The sequence below is a fragment of the Lissotriton helveticus genome, chromosome 12, assembly GCF_964261635.1.
Source record: "Lissotriton helveticus chromosome 12, aLisHel1.1, whole genome shotgun sequence".
NCBI classification, from domain to species: Eukaryota; Metazoa; Chordata; class Amphibia; order Caudata; family Salamandridae; genus Lissotriton; species Lissotriton helveticus.
The window spans coordinates 306,533,119-306,557,714 of record NC_136073.1 but is presented as its reverse complement, the minus strand read 5'-3'; the positions used below and the strand labels follow the sequence as shown (position 1 = coordinate 306,557,714).

Here is a 24,596-nt window from a genome sequence, read left to right as displayed (position 1 = left end):
TGGGCTGGTTCCTGGGCTGCACGCCCGCCGCTCGACCACCACGCGGCAGGGGAACTACAGCCCCCAGCATCCTCGGCGGTGACACGCCCAACACCACGCACGGAGGCGCATAAAGACCGGAGGTCCCTGCAGGCGAGCGGGGGTCTCAACGGCGAATTTGGGGCATTTTGACACTTGCCTGCACACTGCCTATTCACTGGGGGAGACGCTGGGCTGGTTCCTGGGCTGCACGCCCGCCGCTCGACCACCACGCGGCAGGGGAACTACAGCCCCCAGCATCCTCGGCGGTGACACGCCCAACACCACGCACGGAGGCGCATAAAGACCGGAAGTCCCTCCCGCCTCGCGGGACGCGCGCGGGCGACGCCGGGCGGAGCCCGGGCAGAGGGCGGGCCGTCTGTGGCTGTCTAGGGACGAAGAGGGACGGGACAGTCACCCCCCTAAAGCCTTCTATTCCAACATGGGTAAGCGCAAACTCCAAACATCATTCACTGGTGGGGCTGGCAAATCTAAGGTTCCCCGTAAAGCTCTGACCTCAGCTAGCATTATGTCCTATCTCACGTCTGCTGTGGGGAAATTGAACCAGGAGATTGCAGCAACAGAACGTGAACTGGGGTTAGACACACCTCTTTTGGATAACCCGGTGCCCCCACTGTCTGGGAGACAAGCTATACCTTTAGAGCCCACTGTCCAGATCATTACCACCAAGGATCTGACATTATTACCCCAATGTACTGCAATGGCTCCTGATGAACATAATTCGCTGGGCACAGTTGATTATCCAAGTTGTGCACAAGACGTTGTAACCCCAGTTATTAAGCGTACCAAAAAGCGCGTAAAGAGATCAAAAAGGTTTTTCACGCAGCCGGCTCCTACATTGCGCCTAGGAGACTTGAAAAAGGTATTAGAGACTTGGTTGAAAAAGTGTTCACAGATAAAATCGAAAGTACCCTTGTACAGATTGCAAATGACATTGTAGAGACTTTGAAAGATTGTGTCACGGAAATAGTGGGGAAATGTGATAGGCTAAGTACGTTGTTATGCCATAAAGTACCTGATTGTGCAACATTGGCTCCTCCGGCTACGCTTGCTCCCATTGTCCAATATGAACCACCAATGGAAGGGATTGAGACAGTCACCCCGCCTGTCCCAATCCTCCCCCCAATCCCCCCTGAGCCAGTAAACCCAAAAACTACCATCAATTTGGCCGGCCACACTGATCTGTTGCCATTGACCCTAGTGGGGGATAAGGTCAACACTGTAGCTGGGCAAATCAGCGCACATACAAGCGAACAACTACAGGGAGTAAGGAGATTGCGGGGGAAGCCCCGTACTAATTTACCACCTGAGGCAACCCCCTTTGTTGCTGTCCTAGTAAACATTCCACACTTGAACCCAGGGGAGGTTGAGTCTCAGTATACCCTATTAGCAAATATAAAAGCATGGTGTGATGAAAACTGTTCAGGGCCAAGGGATATATCCACCCACATCACTATGGGGAGACGAGTTGACTGGTTGGGGTATACGGCAAAAAATCTTCCTGGTGATTGCATTATTGTTAATTTTAACAGACCCCACGAGGCTGCCCGTTTATTTTGGGATGCAACGGATATAAAGGTTGGAAGGATACGAGCTGTTCCACTTGGTTATTTTTACCCACGGCCAATCATCCCTAATTTACCACCAGGCAATGAAAAGCAGCGAGGTGCCATCAGAGGGGGTACTGGGCTGTCAGCCTGGGCATTGCAAACACCAAATCTTACCCCTAGTCATATTGTCCCCATCAGACCTACAAATAGGGCTACTCTAGAATTAACAAATAGATTCACTGCTTTGTCTCATTTAGATGAAAATGATTGACTGCCTGGTAATGTTGCTGATTTAGAACAGACTCATTGTATTACCACCATTGTTAGGGAAAGTGGGGAGACTGTTAAAATGGCAAGCTGGAATATTGCAGGTCTCCGCTCCAAGAGAGATGATGCAATATGGTTGGAACAATTAAAGGGTTATGAGGTAGTGGCGCTTCAAGAAACCTGGGATAGGGAATGTAATTTCTGGCTGGACGGGTATTCTTCTTATTTTAAAGCTGCCCAGGGTTCCAGTTCAGGGAGAGATCGAGGCGGGCTCATGTTTCTAATCTCTGTTAAACACAGGGGAGTCGCGCAAATTGTAAGTACCACATCTCATAACATTTTGGCCTGCGAATTAACTTTACCTAACAAAGTCAAATTCCTTTACGTTAACTTCTATAATGCCCCTCATGGTACGCACTGTAATGTAAATATTAGTGATTTAGCAAAATTTTTAACCATTTATAAGGAGAGTCAAACCACTTTTGTTCATTTGATTTTGTTTGGAGATTTTAACATACATTTGTGTCAGCAAAACTGTCAATATAGGGTGTACGCAGATATGGATTGTCTCCCTCACTCTCACTTTGAACACACTGTAAAGGGGGCTGCACTAGAAGAATTATTGTCAGATGTCGATTTATCTGAGCCAGAGTTTATCGACACCAATGACCGGGTAGCCACATTTAGTGCAAGGGACTCAAATACTATCATAGACTTTATATTTGTATCAACAGGCTTGTTACAGAATGTAATTTTTTATAATGCTGTGCAAACAACTTTTAGTGACCATAACCTAGTGGTTATGGAATTATGCAACAAAAACCTAGCAATACTATCTGCAAATACAAGGACTGTCTCACGTATGGAGTTAGTTGCCAAAGATCAGGGGAGACGGGTCAAGTGGAGTAAAATTATCCCAGAAGAATTTTTCTCTAAACTTACCGAGAAGGTGGGAGATGAAATCAACATCTGTATGGACCCTCTTAGGTTTGGAGGTGACATCATTACTTCCTTTGAAACTATCTGCCAGCAAGTAGCGTCGAATTTAACGTCTAAGACGAAACCCAAGGAGCAAAAACTGTATGAGTGGTTCGATAAAAAGTGTTCTAAGGCCCATAAAGATTTATTGGCAGAATTAAAAAAGTCTCCCCGGGATAAACAAGCAGTGGCCAGACTACGGAAAAAAATATAAAACCATAGTAGAATCCCGTAAGAAGGCGATCAAGGAAAACGCTTGGGACTCACTTTATGATAGGGCCACATTGAGGGACAGCTCCAAATTCTGGGAAATGGTTAATACACCATTGTTTAGTGATAAGGATAACTCCCCGTTGGAATTGAACATACCCAAAAAGGAATGGCTGAACCACTTTGAAAAGATATATGGTAGCAACCTCCTGATGGTATACACCTGTTACAACGCATTTTTTACTCCGCACTACCATTACAACGCGACCATTACTCCGCATACCATTACAACGCATTGCGCTGGGGGGCGCTCTAGGATAGGTAATAAGTATAATTTACTATCCAACACCTTCCCTAGGGTCCACGGGGACTGGAGTTAGAATAGTAAATTATACTTACCACTATCCAGCGCCCCAAGGCGCTATGCGTTGTAACGGTATGCGGAGTAAAAGTCGCGTTGTAATGGTCTGCGGAGTAAAAGTATGCGTTGTAACGTCATACATCCCCTCCTGATAGACCCATTTGTACCAGTAGTAAGTGAACAGTTAGTGTTACCTTTGAGATTCACTATCAAAGAAGTCCAAAAGGCTATAGAGGACACAACTGCTCATAAGGCCCCGGGCCCTGATGGGGTACCAGCAGACATGTATAAATCCAACCCCACTACATGGTCAATTGTCCTCACAAATATCTTTAATATAGCGAGTATTGACAAAAGTAGATTGCCTAAAACCTGGTCACGGTCTATAATAGTCCCAATTTTTAAGAAGGGCCAGAGAGGGGATGCAAGATGTTATAGGCCGATATCATTGTTGGATTCGTCCTTTAAAATACTAGGGAAGGTGATCCTAGCTAAGATCTCAACATGGGCAACTAACAATGACATCTTGTGCGATGCACAGTATGGCTTTAGATCTGGCAGAGGCACTGAAGACCAGTGCCTCAATTTACATTTAATAGTCAGTAAATACACTGTGGCCTCAAAGGGATCAATCTATTTGGCATTTATGGACTTGTCCACAGCTTTTGACCTAGTCAATAGGTCAAAGCTGTGGACCGTGCTGCTGGATATGGGGCTAGATCAGGCATTGGTGTACTTCCTGGCTGATTTGCATAGAGATCTGACAGCGGCCATACGCATGACACAGGAGGGGAAGTGTACGGCTGATTTTAAGTCCGGGAGGGGAGTACGCCAGGGTTGTATTTTGGCCCCAATGTTATTTTCTTTATATATTAATTCTTTGGGTGCAAATCTGACGGCAACGTCTGTAGATGTCCCGTGCATGGGGGGTACCCCATTGCCAGTCTTATTATATGCTGATGATACAGTACTACTGGCGAGGACACCCATAGGTTTACAACGTCTTTTAAACTCCTTTGGGAATTTTATGCGAAATCTAGACCTTGTAATTAATGTAGAAAAATCGCATGTGATGTTCGTTGGGAAAGGTAGAAATAAGATCAAGACCCTCTCTTGTAATGACTCAGTGATATCAAAAGTAAAAATCTTTACATACCTTGGTGTAGTGTTTGATGATCTGGGTAGCTGGGTTCCCCAAGTTACCAATAAAAGAGTGGCAGTAAAAAGATCATCGGCTGCTATCCTAGGCTTTGCGAAAAGATTGGGTGGGAAACCTCCTGAGGCAATTTTGGCGATATATAGAGCCAAAACAATAGCCATAGCCAGGTATGGGGCAGCAATCTGGGGCTATAAAGATTTAACTGTGATACAGAGAGAGGAAAATAAATTTTTGCGATCCCTTCTGGGCCTTCCCCAATCCACATCATCTTTTGCGGTCCATTCAGAGCTGGGAATGGGATATATCGCGGACATCTTAAACATGGCGCCGCTTTTATTATGGATTAGAACCTGGCTTAACCCCAAACTTACACTGAATCATAAGATTATTATTGATTGTTTGGGGCGGGACAAAGTGGCTGATATTAAATGGTTGGCCTATATTAAAAAAACTTCAGCACTTTTAGGTCGACCAGAATTATATCTAGACCCGGAAAATTTGAATAAAGAAGATATCAACTGGGTAAAACTGAATTTTATTAAGATCCGAGAAATGGAAAGAGAGTCGATTGAAATCTCTAAACCCACAGTAAGGTCACATTTTATGCTGATTACTTCAATATCAGTGCAACCATATCTGACCATTGTCACACGCCCATATCATCGCTGGTTGCTGACCAAATTCAGATTTAATCAGGCACATTTTCTGCTGGGTATTTATGAGAAATGGTGTGCCCCAATGGATAATGTGCCATGTGAATGCGACAATTTCTCCGATCAGGATTTGATACATTTTGTATTCTTTTGTCCCTTCTTTTCGGAAGGCAGGTCAAAATATATTAAGCCCCTCCTAAGGGAAATGGGTTTTTTACAGTTAAAACCTGCATTGTTGTTTCTTCAATTAATGGAAAATCATCGGGTCATGTTCTGTGTAGCGAATTTCTTGATTGCATCAATCCGCGCTAGACGGAAGAGACTCCAGACGAGTATAGCTGGGGTGAATGTTTGCCCTATACCTGATAGTATGATTTAATTTCCAGGTTCTGCTTCATTTTATATATGTTTTATAATGAAATATGAAATATTGTTGATAATGGTGTAAATCTCGTGTGTCACACAATTCCTATGTATTGCTAACGAATTTTAAATGTACAGTTATCAATAGCTCTGTATGATGTTTTTATGTATTTGCATAGTATACTTTTATGATTTTTATTTAATCGAATAAAGTGTTTTTGACTTGACTTGAGTGGATTCCGGAAGGCTTTGTAGACTTTCCTGGTCCCTTTTGGCTAAATCTTCTGCTGCTGCTAGTAGCGGTAGCGGTGGCAATGCTGATAGCCCTTTAGATGTTTTGGTGGTTGGGATTAGAGAGGGGAGTTGTAAAGTTCCTTTCTTTATAAACAATGGAAATTCCTTTGCCCCTTGAGATTTAGACATTAGAGCTGGAATTTCTATCAAATTAGATGTAATATCTATCTGATCTACCACCGATACCTTGAGGGTACTATCCAGGCCATGTGAATTCGAGATGTTGTTTTTATTTGCCAACCGTGCAGATTCTTTTGCTCGGGCTAAACGTGTTTTGGCCTTAAGCCGGGCTGCAGAGTCAACTTTAACAGCTACATTGGAATGCTTCAGCAGTTTGCCCATTTTTCTTCTAATATCTTCTAATTCCTTCTGCTCCCTCTTAACTCCCCCTTATCTCTCAGTACCCCCTTAACACCTCCGTACCTTGAGTTGTGCACCTTTTGCAGAGAGCTCTTCACCGGACTCACAGAGCTCGAAACTCTTCAGTGTTCTATCCAAGACATACTCTGTGCTCTCAGTAATCTGGTGTGATGCCAGCACTTTACTCCGTACGGTAAAGTGACCGGTAGTTTCAATTAAAGCGAGCTGGTCTCCAATATCCACAGTTTCCCTTCTAGGGACGGTACCATAAAACAATCCCAAAACAACTAGAAAGAGCAGTTCATTGCCTTCCCAGCTGGTTTAATCGTGGTGGTAACCGCACGCTAATGCACTTTCCGATGGCCACAGCTCCCTTTATAGCATCGGGACCATGAAGCAGTTCAAAAGGGAAGGCAGCACAAGAAAGCAGTTCAGAGAGCAGTTCAGCAAGGGCCCAAGGGCCCCGTATGACTTTCCGGCTGATTGAATGGTGGTAGTTGCCGTGGGCATCCCTCAATGATTGTGAACGCCTCTGTCCGTGTTTGACTCCTGAGGCTGCCCCGCGCTCCTCCAAAAAAGAGAATCCGTTTTCGGAGCTCAAAATCTTCAAGCGTTTTTAGAAGGTTGCGGGTAGACGAAAAGCAGAAAAACAGAGAACTCCCCTCAGCACCGTCCCCTGCATGCCAGCCAGGTATGATTCTCCATTGCTGGGGGTAGAGCAGCAGCGTCACCCATGGCTACTCGGAGGCGTGGTTCTCTGTAGCCATCTCAAACCCTCACACTCTCCATATGGAGTCTGCAAAGCAGTTACACATTCCTGGTTTAACTCCTAGGGTAAATCAAGTTATACAGAAACCAGCCAAGTATCCAATGAGTGACACTGAGTTATAGGAATCCTGCAAAATGACCTACACCATTGTTTCTGCTGTGGGACCAGTTTTCTTACCTAATTAAGAGGAAGAACTGACAGGCCAGCGGCTGGGTGGGTAATGCTAATTAGCCCACCAGAGGCAAAGTCTGACCATTTTAAAAGTTAATTCCTAAATGTTTATAAACATTCTGTCTTCATCAATAAACATTAACAATAGTGGTTGAATTATTTCTGACAGCTTGTCCCAAATCAAAGTTAGCAGACGTATGATTTTATTTTTTTGGCCACAGCTTTTCACAGTGTAAATAACTTTTGGGGCTAGTCACTGTGGGTACCTGTCAATAATCAGTACCACTTTTAAATAGTAGGCACCCTAACTTGTGGGATAAAAGGTCTACGTATGAGTGATTTATATAAAAGTATGATTATTTCATGTCAACAAGTGTTATTTTGACAGGTTTGCCTGCAGGTTTAAAAGCAGCAGGAGTAATGCTACACAGGTAGGCTTGAAGTCATGCTTTATTGTAAGATGTGCTGCAGTCCACTGTTGACATTTATGCCACTGGTGGATTTTCCAATGCCATATAATATGGCCTTCCTGAAAAATTAAGAAGACCACTCAGGAGTTAACAGACATGGTTTGGTTGTTGAGGTGCCTGTGTGCGCATAAAACTCGGCTTATGCGGGAAGCAATCCTCCTCACTTCAGGGTTCTCTACCAGTTAGCGGTCCAGCCTTCATGCCGGAACTGCTATGATGTCACAGGCACTTCCGAGGGAATTCGCATTTCAGCAGTGGCGTTCCCCCGGATCTGCTCTTCGCATAGACGCCTGTACCTGCCAGAGGCTTGCCTAGTTCCAGGACGCCTCTCCAGGTATTCAGCCTGCCCGCGCTGGAGCGCTATTGTGTGTGACTGCCGTGACTTTGCCTTCCCACTTTGGAGCGCTGAGCGCTCATTATTGTGCCCACACTGCCCGTGCTGGAGTGCTATTGTGTGTGCCTTCTGCGACTTTGCCTTCCCGCTTTGGAGCGCTGAGCGCTCATTATTCTGCCCGCGCTGGAGTGCTGATGTGTGTATGCCTGCCTGTGACTCCGCCTACCATCGCTGGAGCGCTATTTCTAGTTGCCTTGCCCTGAAGTGCTGAGGCTGTTGTTTTGCCTCTACCTTATACCTTGCCCGCTCGCGCAAGAGTGCTTGTTTTTGTGTTTTCCTTTGCCTTGGCTACAGCGCTGGTGTGCTTATTGTTTTTTGGGTTTTTGTTTTATCGCGCATGAGCGCTTGTGATTTTGTTGTACATTGCGCAAGAGCGCTAGTTACTGTGGCAGCTTTCCTTTTCATTGCATTGCACTGGAGCGCTAGTACTGTGGCAGCTTTTCTTTTCATTCCACTATTATGACAGCAGATCCAATGATGTCCACATTTGAGGTAACTGCTGTTTCCGCATGAGTGTGTGTTAGTGACTGGTAGCAGGTTTGGGTGAACTGATTGTAACAGAGATTCCCTTGTTTCCCTGTCCAGCTGGTGCCCACGGTTCATCCAAACAGAGGGACGTCGTCTACTACCTTCCTGACATCATCCTGCCATTTTTAACTACCTTCCCCACTTCCATCTTCAGTTTGTTGTTTGATCTAGAGCGGGGTAAGGTGGGCGTAGGGGCGATAGCTCATGTTGTCTCTGTGAGATCTCTCCGCAAGAAACAGGTAACTTGTGGGGTACCTGACATTAACCAATTTAACAATGTTTCATACTCTGTTGCCTGTACTATGACGAGCATACAAATGAGCAAAACATCAAGGTGACCACACCAAAAGAGGCGTGTATTCACAATAACTGAATGTGAAATCTGACTCTCCACTTAATCCATGTTCTCCAGTCTACCACCACTAGTCAATCTAATCTCCTCTTCCAAACCTTCCTCCCATGTCCTAGATCCTATTCCCGCCCAAATGGCCCAAAAACTTAAACTCTCCTTAGCCCCGCTCTGTTGCAAAATCATAAATAGCTCTCTAAGAACTGGAGATATTCCAGAATGCCTGAAAGTTGGCCAAATCACTCCACTATTGAAAAAGCCAGGCTTGGACACCAATGATCTGAACAACTTCAGCCCCGTCTCCAATCTCCCTCTCCTAGCCAAAATCCTAGAAAGATGGGTCTTCCTACAACTGACTCAACATATGGACAGCATCAACATTCTAGACCCTCACCAATCGGGCTTCAGAAAAGGCTGTAGCACTGAGACCACGATCGTCAACGTCATGGACGACATTCACAAGTAACACGAAACAGATCAATGCTGCTTACTCATTCGCCTGGACTTATCGGCAGCCTTCGACACAGTTGACCATAATCGACTCATCAAGGTCCTCAAAGAAAGGGTAGGTGTTGATGAGATGGGTTTACACTATTTCTCCTCCTTCCTCCACAACCTCACCCAAAGAATAAAAATCAAAAACTTCATGTCTGACCTACATACACCACGTCAGCAAGGATCAGTACTTTCCCCGCAACTCTTTAACATATAAGGGGAACCCCTCACAAACATACTCAAAAAAGCCAACATCCCTTCCACCTCTTTGCAAACGATATCCAGATCTACCTTGAAACCTCCTCCATCGATGAAATTCAAAGACTCAACAACACTCTAAGAGAAGTTCAACACTGGCTGACAATAAATCATCTAAAACTCAACTGAGGCAAAACGGAAATCCTACTAATTTCTAACAAAGACGAGAACCCCCAAATCCTATAAGGGCTAAAAGCTATTGATGCTCTCAACAGTAATCTCATCCTGGCTGACTCAGCTAAATCACTAGGAATCACCCTAGACCCAAAACTTGACATGACACGGCACATTAACAACTCAGCAAAAAGCGCCTTCCTCAACATGAAACTACTCAACAAAATAAAACCCTTCATCCCGCCCAAGGATCTCAAAGAAGGGACTCAATCGCTGGTGCTGTCCTGACTTGATTACTGGAATACAATCCTCACAGGTACAGCTAAATCACACCTAGCTCCCCTCAGAACAACTCTCAACGCAGCAGCTAGAATGGTCACCGGAGTTAAGAAATACAATCATATTTCACCAGCACTCAGAGAACTAAAATGGCTCCCAGTCGAAATGCGAGCCAGCTTCAGAACTGCCTGCCTAACACACAAAGCCCTGCACACAGGGAAGCCCAAATACCTGGCCTCCAAATTCAAGAAAGCCGGCATGCCAAGGAACCTCGGGAGCACCAACATGCTACTCTTCATCCCTATGAAAACACGCAAACAAAAAAACGCAGCCCGGTCCTTCACTGGAAATGTGCCAAAAATCTGGAACTACATTCCAGTCCATATCAGGACTACCACCTCCTTTGTAAAATTCAAGAGACAGCTTAAAGACCTCTTCCTCAATTGTTCCCTCCCGAACTGATAGCTGTCGTCGAAACTCAAAAACCAGCACACTCCTGCTCCCTGCTATCGGGACATTAACTCTTTTTCGTCCTCCCCTCCACGAGTAGAAGTGCCCTTGTCACCCCTCCCCAAAGGAGACATGATGCAAGTCAACAGACACACAACTTGAATACTACCTGACCCTCTTGCATCACTGGGTACATTGCACTGAGACCTGAAATGCGCCTTTAGCAAATATGTTTACTTTTGTCTAGATTGTATGTCTCTCGCAGGCCAACTGTTGTGAAGAGCTCCGATACCTTCGGGTCTGGCTAGCGCTATAGAAAACTCCTAAAATACATAATAAATAAATAAACCACCTTAAAGGAGGTGGATTGGCGAACATGGAGTAGGTGGTGTACCAGACGTCAAATTTCGTTATCATGATTGTCTTGGTGTTTGCCTTGTTTTAGATCTGGGATAAGCAAGTCAGCATTGGTTATTTCGCCAGGGAGTGAATGGTTCCTGAAGAAGGACAAGAGAGCTGGGTGGAAATAAAAAAAATGATGAATGGCACCAATTGTAAGGTGAAAGAACTGGGAAAGGTCATCACAAAGACTCTGAGAAAGAGGAATAGCTCTATGTAGTTGAGTTATTGTGCTTAACACACAAAAGATTTTCAATATAAAAGTCAGACACATTGACTTTTCAAAATGACTGGTGGACTTATTTGTGACATTACAAAAGTGGATCAACCTTTAACATATCAGTTTAACTCCACACCAAAGGTGGGAGCTTGGTCACAACTGCTAGACCACATCCTGTCACCATGAGACTGCACTCAGTTTGTATGATTTTCGGAACTCTGAAGGAGCTGCAAAGCAGTGTTGAGTGCAATATGATAAATGCAAAAATACTCCTTTCTGGGAAGGGTTATGTGGATTTGCATAAGAGGTCTCACTTCTGCAATAGCATAGGTATATTTACACATTTGGAAGCGCTTCCCACAATGGATTCTAGTAGTTGTCAAGTATTTCCATCATTTGTACTGTTCTCTGTTTTAACCTTTGTATCGGTTTCACCATCATGTTTGTCATGAGATCGTTATGTACACAGGTCTGCTAGTTGGCCTGGTTTAACCTGACAAAACACCTACACCACGTGGACCAGCATTGGCAGAGAACATAATCTCTTTCGCCCTTGAACTGTAGATTTCAACTAACAGTTCTCAAATATATTGAGTAAGAAGACAACATCCAGCAGTGGAGTTTGCATAGGTTAACAATGACAATAAAGAAAGAAACAGTGAGGCATAAGATTTGGGTAGCAGCCAACAGTGTTAATGTTCAACTACTCAATCAATTTGAATTGAGACCGTGTCACGTCCTGTGCAGAAATACGATCTTTCAAATTAAAATGATTGTGATCTGTAGTTACATCACATTCCTGTATTAAAAATTGATCTCATAAAGTGCCATTAATGCATTGTTCAATGTTGAAATTCACATACCAGCCCATTGGTAGCCTTCAAAATCTCCTCTTCTGTTCTCTTCCTTAAACACTCAATCGTTGCCACTGAACTTCTGGTTTCACAGTTAGACAAGCTGGCAATCATCTACAAGGAGAAAAACAGTGTCATAAAAATTAGCTAAACAGTTGCAACAAAACAAAGCTTGCAAAATATTAGTTTACTATCAAAATACATTTCAGTAAGCTACATGAAATATCCTTGCATCTACCAGAAAACCAATTTCATAAAAAATTTCTAATTGCTTTCAACAAAAGAAAACTTGCAAATTAATCATTTAGGGTCAGATGTACGACCCGTGTAGATTGCGCCTCGTAATTTGCGCTTGATTGCGAGTTGCAAATTGCGGGACACAATTTACAATGTAGTGCAGTGTCAGAGACACTGATTGTGATTCCCAATGGGGTCACAAAATGCAAGGCTCATGAATATTAATGAGCCACTCGCAATTTGCGACCCCATTAGGAATGGCTAGACCTCCCAGGGATGGTGGCCTGCTGGGACAACTTTTCAATAAAGCAGGTTTTTTTAAAAATGCAGCCCATTTTCCTTAAAGGAAAACGGGATGCATTGAAAAAAAAGAATGAAACGTTTTTGTTTCATTTTTTTAAGGGCAGGCAGTGGCCCCTTGGACCACTGCCTGCCCCTAAAAAATATTTTCCCCTGAGTGGACCCCTTCCCTTTTTCAAGTGCATTACCACTCTCTTGAAGAGAGTGGTCATTTGCGAGTGTTTTGCAATTGCGGTTGCAAAACATTCATCATGGCTTTGGGGTTCCTATTAGGAAGGAAACTTCCTAATAGCGACTCGCAAATTGTAAATAACGAGTCACAAATAAATTGCGACTCGCTATTTTGGAATTGTACATGACCCTGTGACATTTTACATGCACAAAAGGGTCCCAAGCCCTTTTGCGCATGCAAAATAGGGTCGTACATCTGGCCCTTAATATCAAAATGCATTTGAGTAAGCAACATGACATTTTCTTGCTAGCAACTGCATTTGTTCCACGGTGGTCACAAATGAAGGTGCATACAAATGGTGAATATTCAATATATCTGCTCCCTCGGCATCACTTTCAAATATTCTATCAAAAAAATCCTCAAGCTATAATCTCGACAATCAACACCAAATTAACTTTTTAGGATCATAAAGTCAAAGTCAAAGTCAGAAAGTCTTGTATAGTGCACTCTCAAGGTGCTTGCAGACCATTCCACTTCCTGGGTTCTATCTCATTTCATTTAGAGAACAGCCATGTTTTTAATTCTCTACGGAAACGTCCATTGTCTGGAATGGACGTGAGGTGGGGCAGGAGCTGATTCCAGAGGTGGGCGCAAGATAAGAAAAAGAGCGCCTCCGTTGCGCACAGTGCGAACCCTCAGAGGAATTAAGAGAGGTTTGGGGCTGGATCTCAGGGTTCTGGCGGGCTGGAATTTTATCTGGTTTTTTTTCAAGATAACCAGGACCAGTGCCATAGAAGCTTTTATGTGTTAAGCACAGGATGTTATACTGCCCTCTCTTCCTAATTGGAAGCCAATGAAGGGGTTTCAGGTTGGGACCAGATGGCAATCTAGGAGGCAAGTCCAAAATTAGTATGGCTGCAGTGTTCTGCAGAATCCGTAGTTTGGAGAAAAGATCTTCGTTTATAGAGGCCAATAAGGCATTTCCGTAGTCCATGCGACTTACATTAAGTTCCTGCACCAGGGGCTTCCAGGTTTCAATTGGTAGCCACTTGAAGATTTTTCATAATTTCCGTAGGATGGCATAGCAGGTGCCCAGTACTCAGTTCACATGGGCTTTCATGGAAAGCTTATTGTCGAAGGTAATTCCCAAATTGCAGACGGTTTGTTTTGGAGATGGACAGGGGCCGAGTGTCTGGGGTCACCAGCTGCTTGACCAGTGATCTTCGGTCCTGCCGAACAAAATGATCTTGGTTTTGCTATTATTTAACTGTCATTTATTTTGGCCCATTCAGCTGTCAATGTGGGTCATACAGTTTTTAAACCGGATCATTGTGTCAGTAATGTCAGGGCTAAATTTCAGCAGCTGGGTATCATCTGCATACGAGACAGCCTCAAACCGGTAAGACCTGATTATCTAGGCCAATGGGGTGACATAGAGATTAAAGAGCATAGGGCTCAAGATAGATCCCTGGGGGACTCCAATACATACTGGTCTACTGCACACAGCCAGTGAGCCTAGATGCACAGTGGTGGAGCGGTCCTTTAAATAGTTGTTAAACCAGTCCAGGGCCTTCCCTCGGACCCCCATCTCCCAGAGCCGCTGTAACAAAATGTCATGGTAGATAAACCAGCATCCCTCCTATATACTAACTGTAGATATTAAAAACATATTTGGTTAGCACTGGAAATCAAACAAGAGATCGAATGCAAGATGCCAAGCAGCTGAATACATTTTCCCTAAATATATAAAGGGGCATGTTTTAAAATCATCTCTCGCTGATATTTGTATGTCAATCTTAAAAGAAACATTAAAACCAAGTATAACATAAATAAACACCCTAACCGTATTATGTTAGTTTCTCTCCCCATAGTTTGGAATCACTAGAGTGCTCTCCTTGACCCAATTCCATGGAATGGTCCAGTTTGGCATTTGTTATTTCCTGTAGTAGGGACAGGATGTGCTGCAGTACTATCATTCTCATAGGATCAGTCTTAATCCCAGTTCCATTTAAAAGTGATAGATCTGGTTAGGCATAAAACATGTTACCCATGGTGCAAACGTGTGTGCGTAATATTAGGCAGCCTGTTTGAGCACCAGCTATTGGGAAGACAGCAAAAGTGTTGTTGTGCTCTGTTTTCCCTTTTGTGCAACTAAAATAAATCTGCCCTAAGGCATGTCCCTATCCAGCTGGGCTCACTTTTACACCTGTATCCAGGTGTGACACAATTCACACCAAAAAAAGACTGTACTTGCCTTTGGACCTCTGTGCCATGGTGGCTTCATGGAGCTGGTGGGAGGGAGTCAACCAAAAGCGCAGCTGATACTAGTGCAGCAGTTGCAGTGGAATCTAGGCCCTGTGCCTGCTGCACTATTGGCAATAATATGAAGTCCCCACTTCTCCCCAGTTATAGCTTTTTTACCACTAAATCAGATGATGGGGGCCCCTTTTCCTTTCTTGCATCTGCGTCCTCAGCATACATGGTAAGTCACCGGGGTCAGCCTCCAATTTGGCTGCCCAGTGGAAGAAGACAACTGGCACATGCAATGTGTGTGAACAGCACTGATAGATGCCAGTGCCCCTTTGGACTGAATGTATGTGGTTCAGCGGTGTAACAAGGATTACCATAGGAGGAGTGGTGACAGTGACAGCATGTACTGCCAGGGCTGTCTTTGTAGAGCCACCAGTGTCAATAGTTGAGCTTGAGTCCATCAGAGTTGTGGTTGAGGAGAGATCATTAGAGGAGCATCTCTGCTTCACATTTTTAAATATATATTCCTATGCATCTTAATGCATCCAGGAATACTGGGTAGAAATATGCATCAACAGAGGGGTTAAATGGCAGGGTGTTTCCAGGTACTGTGTTTGATGTAAGTGTTAATGTGGAGTAAAATCAATTTATGGCAGCCGAAGTATTTCCTTCAGATTCAGTATTTTCATGGTGTTTTTTACTTAAATAATGTCTTCAGACTTCCCATAGCTCCACAAGTATTGGAAGTAATTAGTTTCCCCCCATTATAGCTTACCTCCAAAAATTAAGTGAACCTTCTGTAGTTGCCACTGCTATCAGTTTTTACCCCAAATTAGTGTTATGTAGCAAATGTTGATCCTAGATAACTAGTTTTCTTGTGCTACTTTTAGAGGTATTGTCCTCCAAGGAGAAGCAGGAGTGAGCAACTTTATTTTACTTCACTAACAAGGACTATGGTCACATCAGCTGAGGAAACCTTTTATATGTTTGCTATTTGTGGATTTTGTGGTAGAAATATTTTTATCAGCATTGCAGCAAAACCATTTACATCTGATTTGCCAAAGGATGGTATGAACATAAACACGTTTCTGTTATCTTCTTTCTAAAAATCATAGGCCTGATTATCTGTCAGTACACGACAATGTAAACACCAGAGACACACTTTTCTTTTAGCCCCACAAATCTGACTCCACACACTTGGGAACAGCACCCCATATAAAGAGGACTTAATTAGAACCTCTAAACTTGGTTCATAAATAACATTACACTTCAGATGCTAAACTGTCAAACTAGAAGTGTAAATAATTAATAGCACTACACATTGTACAAGGTTAGCAGCCAAAAGTCTCAAATGCACCACTGTTTCCAATAGTAACAATGTTTACGTTGTCAAGCATTTGAAGTTCTAGGTTTGTATACCTTCTCCACAGTCCTCCGTCTTCACTCTGTTGTTCACAATGAGAGACCCTCCCCTGGCTGCCTCTGCACTCGGCTCCAATTAGATTTAGTCTAATTTCTCTGAGAGGTTCAATTACAATGCGTGCTGTATAACTTAAGAACATGATAAACTGACATGTCTTGGGTAATCATGGCAACGTCATCTGGGCATTGGGGTATTTTTTTTAACGTTTAATGTTTTAAAAATATAATACTTGTGACATGATCATGTGTACTTAATTGGGAGACTGAGAAATGTTGATTGTGTTTGTCATTTTATTGTCACTATCCTATTTTTTTGTGACATTTGGTTCCTAGTGTACACCTTTTGATAACTCAGCTCATGCTTCGGCGCTCAGAGTCAAGGCAGATATCCCGGTGCTGGTCTTCTAAAGAATATCTGTGCACCCTCCCCCTTCCAGAAATTTAGGGCGAGATTTATCAAGGAGTTGTGTAGCCTTTGCGACGTGCACGGTGTCGCTAGGGCAACATAATTCCTAAGTCAGATTTACCAAACACCCCAGGGCCGCCTTGAGTGGTCCTATGTTGCTTGATAAACCATGAGTAACGCACAAGTTGCTGCCTTGCATTACTCTGCCTAGGGAAGGCATTCCATGGGTGGGGCGCGGCTGTTCCCACGCATCCACCCATGCATTTATGCACATTCCCCAATTTGCCAAGAGCGGTAAACTGCTAGGCCTTTCCACGGGAGGCACAACAAGGACAAATACCTTTATTTCTCCTCTTTGTTTACTCTACACATAGAAAGAGGAAAATGCCTCTGAGGATTGTTTTTGTGCAGGAAGGTGTGCCTTCCTGCCCAAAAACAATCCTGCCTGCAACGCAGTTAACCCTGCATGATGACACTATACCTGCGTTGGAGCTAGGCAGCAGATTGTGAACCAGTGCAGGCAGAGAGCAGGAATGTGCCACATATTGGTAAATATGGCGCATCCTTGCCCTCTCCATTTCATGCCGCATAGCTAGTTGTCTTGCTGCGTTGCTTTACGTTGAGTGAACGTTTGATCAATCTGGGCCTTCGAGTCTTCTTCACCTTTGCCTGACCCTACATTGCTCCTGCCCATGGACCAAGCTCTCTCTTCTTGAATGAGTGGCTCCAGTCACTTGATGGAGCAAGGTTTCGCATGTAAAGCGCCTTGCTTGGATTCAGCCCTCTCAAAATAAACTGTAATACACTAATAAACATGTTTCGTATTATTAACAGTGCAAAACACAAAATTTCTAGTAATCTGGGGAAGCTTGCATATGTGCTTTTCCTAACCGTAACTCAAAAGCATTAAAATGGCCACCGCTACGCGGGAATTTTTCTGCGCATGCGTCTGTCACACTCATGTGACATGACGTATTCTCTCTGCTTGGTTGAAAATTCTTGCTTCTGCGCACTAGAACTAAGATGGCTACTCTGTGTGTTAATGTGCTGACGCTTGCAATGCTGCTTTTATTAAGTTGTTCGTTATGCTTAATTCTTAACGCTGTAGTTAAAATAAAGTAATGGGAATAGAGTAGAGATAAATGGTATACAGTGCATTAATTTATTCTTTGTTCTAAAACTCTTTTACTTTGACTTTGTTATTAGCTCGTGTTTGTCCAATCAAAATACATTGTTGCTCCATCTTGGGTCCCGCAACTGCGCATGCTCTACATTTCCAAGAGTCCACAAGCCATGGCATTGAATGAGTGCCAGTGACAGCTTGACAGGAAGATGCGCCTGGGAAAATGAACTTTTACCCTCTGAGGAAGACAACTTACCAACATTCGTATACATTGTATTTGTTATTGAAGCAATCATTGTTGGGTGGAATAAAAGTGCATGGGAAAATGAAATATTGGACGGGAACATAAATCTGAATATTGAAGAGCATGACCTCATAACTGGTATGGTATGATGACCTCTCCTCGTCTTTTGACCAATCAAATTGGGGGAATTCACACATTTGCAACATTGGGGGGTGGTACACTGCCCTGTAAAATGGTATATCTAAGGTAGGTTTAGCTAGTTAGATTGTCCGACTTGTCCGAATATCTGACCTGTCACTGACCCAACGCACTCAATAGGCGATCGAGAACAGAGGTGCTGGCGGCGCACTCTGTAGGAAGATTCGGGAGCAGAGGTGCTGGCGCAGCACTCTGTCAGAAGAATCGATAACCCAATCGGGGTTCTGGGAAGGAGTTCGATTAGCCAATCGGGGTTCCTGAGGGAGAAGATTCGCTAACCCAATCGGGGTCCGACTGTTAGCTGCAGAGAGGGTGTGACGCTGGCATTATACTTTAGCTGTGGGTGCCGGTTCTGACCTGCGGTGGTCACGTCCTGATCCAATTTGGTCCGTACTTATCCTGATTCTGGTCTGCACCTGTTCTATCCTGCTGGCACCTGCACTATCGGGGGTCCTGTCCTTTATCCCTGCCCGTGGCCAGGGTTGGTCTTCACACCATTCTAGGTAAATATAAAGCTGACCGGATATGTCATAGTGCTGTTTCCCTTTTCTTACCCTTTCCTATGCTTCAGTGTTTAAAGAACGTTTCATGATAATTTCACGTCATCTTGCTTTGATTTTATTCTTTCTAATTGATCAAGCTCTGATTAATTTAGTATGGACTCTGACATTTAAAGAAATTATTTAGATAAAGCGTTTAAATCTTTCCCGAGTTTGTGGTTATTTTACGAGTGCAAATGTTTGTTTACTGCCTATTATTCTAACTCCCTTGATCCCTTAGGACTCTAGGTACTGGTGACTAGGATTGGTAGGTCAAAGGTATAGGTCCTAGAAGGTTAATGAAAATCACTGGTATAGCGCAGGTTTACCTGTTCAAAGTGTGTATGTTTTTTTGGTGGGCCCAGGTGAGTATGGTAAAAATGTCTGGGCAAGTGAAACCGCGCTCTATCACACTGCTCCTGCCAGCTTGACCTTGCTGCTTCCTTCAAATGTGAACCCATCTCTTCTCCCTTCGAGAACCCCGCACTACACACACCTCAGCAGTGTGCTGCTCCCTCTTCTTCAGACTACTCTCTTTTGGCCTCTTTCCCCTCTCACCCCAAGACAGGGCCACTGCTTTTGACTCTGTGTTTACCAAGATTTACTGATATAAAACCCAGGTATGGGTGCAGCACGGCAGCACTAGGGCCAACATCCTTGTAAGTAGAATGTAAGCATACACTACTGACATCCCTTTGGGATCTATTGTGAGTATTTATCAAGCTTGAAAACTTCTCTTCTATATCCAAAAGCCAAAACCATAAGGCAAACCATAAGGCAAAGGAATGGCCAAAGAATAAGGCAAAGAACTGTTAATGCTTGTTAAATAAAGCGGCCAGACTCGATATATACAAGTTTAAACAAGTTTACAAGTTTAAACAGGAGAGGGGCCGGCACATGCCCTTTCGTGACTCCGCTCACTCTAACACTTCATTATTAATTCATTTATTAAAGTTTCTAATTCCATATCTAATTTTAATGCTCATATCAGTAGACCTTTTTCATGTCTACCTGGAATACTATATATAACTTACCCTTCGCAGTCCCAGGTTCAAATATTTTGGAAAAGTCCACAAAAGCACTATAATTCGGAACAGGTGTCTTCTTCTTTCTTTCCCTTTCAGTTGACTCTTCCTGCTTCCAACATTGCACAACATTGAAGAGGAAAAGAGGAAAAGAAGCTGAAAGGAGCTCATTGCTCCTGGGAATGTAGGAGAGAATATAGTAATATAATTTGGGTGCTACCCATGAAAATTATCTTTCAAAAAACCAAAGAGAGGGCTGTTGTTATTAAGGAAAAATCTACACTAAGGAAAAACATTTTTTTCGTCAAGAAAAACATTCACAAGGTTGGGTGCAGCAGACTGGTGGAAGACATTCCCAGTGAACAAATTGAAAAAGCTGGTTGTAAAGAAAGCAGTCAAAAGGACTAGTTTAGTCATGTAATCATTTAAGTTTTATTTCGAACACACCTAAAACACCAGAGCAATCACATTAATATATTGTCAGACATGCCTTCCTAACCCTTTTGCAAATAATTCAACCTTTGAGGTTGTGTGGCCTATAGTGAGCAGATGTATGAGATTTGCTTTGCATATATCCCCTCTGGTTCAGTCAGGGTAATTAAGCAATAGCTGGAGGACATACTACATAGGCAAGTTTTAGGACTGCGAGCGATATTTTTAGCTGTCTGTTGGATATTAATAAAAGAACACATAATAATCCACAGACAAAGAGGTAATGGATCATCCCCTCCTTAGCCATAGCCTAGGTGTCCTTCGCGTTTTCAATCAGCTCACATTACAACTATATGGTGTTGTAACTATCGCTCATGATATATGGAGATGGCAGGCAATCAGTACTTCCATTGAAATGCTAAGATGGTGAAGCATCCATGCGTTGCAATAGAGGGCCCCTTTGATATCCTTATGTGTATTAGTTGAGTGTGGCAGAGCTGCCAGCAACTATGGGGGAACCTCTATGTTGCCTGGTTGCAGTGCAGGCTCTGGAAGAATGCTTGTGTCCCTCCCTAAGGTGCTCCCTCAACAAAGGAAATACAATTCCTCCTTGTAGGTTAACTGTGCTTGTAAATGCACCCTCAACCCTGGCTGATTTGACTGACTTAAAACAAACTTTGCTACACTGACACTTCACTGCATACTTCCATGAGACGTTGGAGCTTTAGTTCTTTCTACAACTTACAACATGACCCATAGCCAGGCAATAGAGTACTGAATGCTGTTGCTGAATGATTACGGACATTCGCAAGCCTACCCTTGCTCTCCCAGATTTGCATTTTACAAATATTATCTTAATTGCCTGGCAATAGAAAATGCTGAGAGATAAGTATTGGCTTTCCACTGTAGCCTCCAATTCATTTGTGATAATTTCTGCCTTCTTTCCCACCCTCCATGCCAGGTCTTTGGATGTGACATAAGGGATAGAATCATAGTGACTGAAGAGTTTTAGACGCAAAGTGGATACTATGCTGAGCTGGGAGACTGCCAGCTTCAAGTACATGCCTGCCCTCACTACAGCAAGTGTGAGCACCATGGATCCATAGTCCCCCAATTGTGACACAGTGCTCAGAGTTCAAAGTATGTTCTGCAAGTCCCCAGAACATTGCTCTTCCATTGTAGGGTGAGTGGTACTCTCTTGGTGCTCTGTGGTGTTTAGAAAGTAGCCAGTGTGTTCAGTATGAACATAGTGTTCCTTTTAAAAGGACAGTGTCCCCATTGTATCAGATTAATTTCAATGCAAAGATTGTGAAAAATGGTATCCTTCACTAGAATTTGAGAGCATCATCATTAGATTTCGTGAAATTAAAGATGCTGGAGATAATATTGGTCCAAGGTGGCCGTGACATTTAGGATCAGTTGTTGTATTAGACTTTGGCAGTTACTAAGACACCCACTGGGGTCTCAGTAAGGGTGGCGTCACAAAGCTCCTTAAGTATGGGAAATGGGTGGTAGGCAGTTCCTAACCTACATGGAGGTTTAGGTCTGGCTTTACAATGCAACTGTCACCTGATCATTTATCCTACACCAATCTTATTCTACACTTTTTGCTCCACACAAATATATACACATTCTCATGCCAGCTCATTGTAATGCTTGGCATTACCATACAACTTTCCTTCACAGCCAGACCTATTGGCATTGCCAATGAGTGTTTATATATCGTGACCCCCTTAACATTATTTAACCAAGCTGATAGGCTACAGGCAAAAAGTGTGCGGTGCTATCATGATATGTCATACCATGACCTATCTACATTCTTGTAAAGAATGTAGAATGTTTGGGGAGGTTTGTTGTTAAGGGTCTATGTATTGGCAGTTATCCTGACACTGCCAAGGGTTGTGGTTCTACCGATTGAACCTCTTCAATCAGCAATAGTTTCCTGACCTGTATTGGGAGAGGCTATCACAATTTGGCAACGATTATTACACCACAAACCTAGGACCCCAGACAGTAATTGAAGGTAGAAAACATGCAGTGTAGGTCATATGGAAAACATGCCAGTGCACAGCACTGTAGCTGAACCATATTGCTTACTTTAAATAAATTATGCCACACCCCCAGGGCTTTAGGGTGCATTCATAAAACGGCTTGGTCGGGCGGCTTTAAAAAAACAGGGGAAAGAGAGGAACTGTTGGGTTTTTGCGAGCCACAGCCCTTTGCACACAGACTATGGACCCTGATATTCTTGCCAACAAAGTATCCTCCTCTTGTGTGTTCTGTGACTTCAGAACTACGGGGGGATGAGAGGAGAGCCCGGTCATCAACATGGCCACGGCGAAGGTAGTCTTGGGGCTCCTTAAAATTTTAGATCTTTGATTAAAAATAATGTCGCCGTCAAAGATTTTGTATTGCAACGCAATCCTGATTGGGTATTTATAACAGAAACATGGGCTAATGACTACTCAGGCCCTGATCTGGTAGAGGCTATCCCTGATAGATATTGCCTCACGAGATTTGATAGAGTAGGTAGACGCGGTGGAAATTCTGGGTAGGGATGATACTTCTACCTGTTGCTCGGAACCTCTCACATCACCGGCCGATCAATATCAGGCCCTATATTTCTCTATTAACACCCATCCCACCAAAAGTTTCTCCGGAGTGCTCTGCTACCGGCAACCTGGATCTAGGGCTTACTTTACTCAGGATTTGGAATGGAATGGAATGGAATGAGAATTTATATAGCGCAAAACTGCCACCCTACGGGTATCCTGGCGCTTGGATAAGAAATAACATCAAGACAGCAAACTCAATTGTCAATACCCGGAGAGCTAATAGGTACGCAATACTCGTAGCAGAGAAAGGCACACACTAGCAGTTTTGTCAGCTTGTATGTCCATTTGAAGATTTTCATCAACCATTACTCCCAGATTAAGTACCACTTTAGCCGGAACCAAAGGTTCATCCTCCGGAGTGAGTTTATATTCTATCGGCAGATGTCGGGACACTCTGGTAGCTGGGCAGTACCCCACCTCAGTTTTCCCCCCCCCATTCAGATGTAGGGCGTTTTTCCTGAGCCAACTTGCAGTTTGACACATACACTCCTAGAAGGTGTCCAAAGACACCGCTTGTTTCCCCTCCAGGAAGAATATCAATTGATTGTCATCTGCATAGTTGACCAGGTCTACCCCAAAAGACTTAATAAGGGGGAAAAGAGGACGTAAATAGATGTTAAACAAAATTGGGCTTATTGCCGAGCCCTGTGGCACCCCTTGGTGTACTGGGGACATGTCAAAGATAAACAGTGTTAAAGATACAGCTTGTTGTCTTCCTGACAGGTACGATCGTAGCCACTGCAAGGCTCGACCTTTAATCCCCATGCTTTCCAGTCTCTCAACCGGCATGACCTGGCTCACCGTATCAAATGCGGCTGACATGTCCAATAATACAAGGACCGAGGCGTTACCATTGTCAGCACGCATTTGCAGATTTTGCATTGCCGTTACCAGCGCCGTCTCTGTCCCATGTCCCGGGTGGAAGCCAAATTGATCCCTGTCCAGCAAGAAGTTGTCCTCAAGATAACATGACAAACTTTTGCTGACAACCTTCTCCAGGATTTTAACCGGGTATGGCAATAGGGAGATGGGTCTAAAATTTGCTGGATCAGTGGGGTCCAGGGATGGTCTTTTCAGCAGGGGTGTTACAACTGCTTGTTTCCAAACCTCAGGAACCACCCCTTCCTCCAGTGACTGACAGCAAATCCTCCATAGCCCGGGAAAGGTTTCTTTACCCAGGATCTTCCAGATTTTATGGGGGTACGGGTCTAAGGGGGAGCCTGACGATACACTAAAAGCGAGCTGGTTGAACAAATCCTCCGAAGGGGCATAAATGATTTCCAGGGAGGTGGTACTCTGGGAGACGATGTCAGGCATCCGAGCCCGTGTCATCTGGGCCATCAGGTTGGAGTTTACTGACAATGTTGGGTATTTTGTCCCTAAAAAAGGAAGCCATTTCACTACAGAGTTCCTGTGATGCCACTACCTTATTACTTGCAGAGGCTGGGTTTGAAAGCTCCCTGATGATCTTAAAGAGGGCTTTGGTGCTATTGGGGGCTTGAAGAATGGCTTCAGCATAATAATCTGCTTTGGCCCTGGCAATCGATTCTTTATACTGGGTCTGAGCCCGTTTTAGCGCTTCTTTATCAGAATCCCAGTAGGCCTTCCTCCATTTTCTCTCTGCCCTTTTACATGCTCCCGTAGCTGTT

The 24,596-nt window shown here is 43.8% G+C and overlaps 1 protein-coding gene across 1 annotated transcript in view; it reads right to left on the bottom strand.

Annotated features, from left to right (window-relative positions):
- LOC144799804 (cocaine esterase-like) overlaps positions 1-24,596 on the bottom strand; it is a 557,476-nt gene that overhangs the window by 171,199 nt on the left and 361,681 nt on the right. The window contains exon 8 of the mRNA XM_078671375.1: positions 11,994-12,098. Coding sequence (XP_078527501.1) covers positions 11,994-12,098 — 105 coding nt within the window. The remainder of the gene's footprint in view (positions 1-11,993; positions 12,099-24,596) is intronic.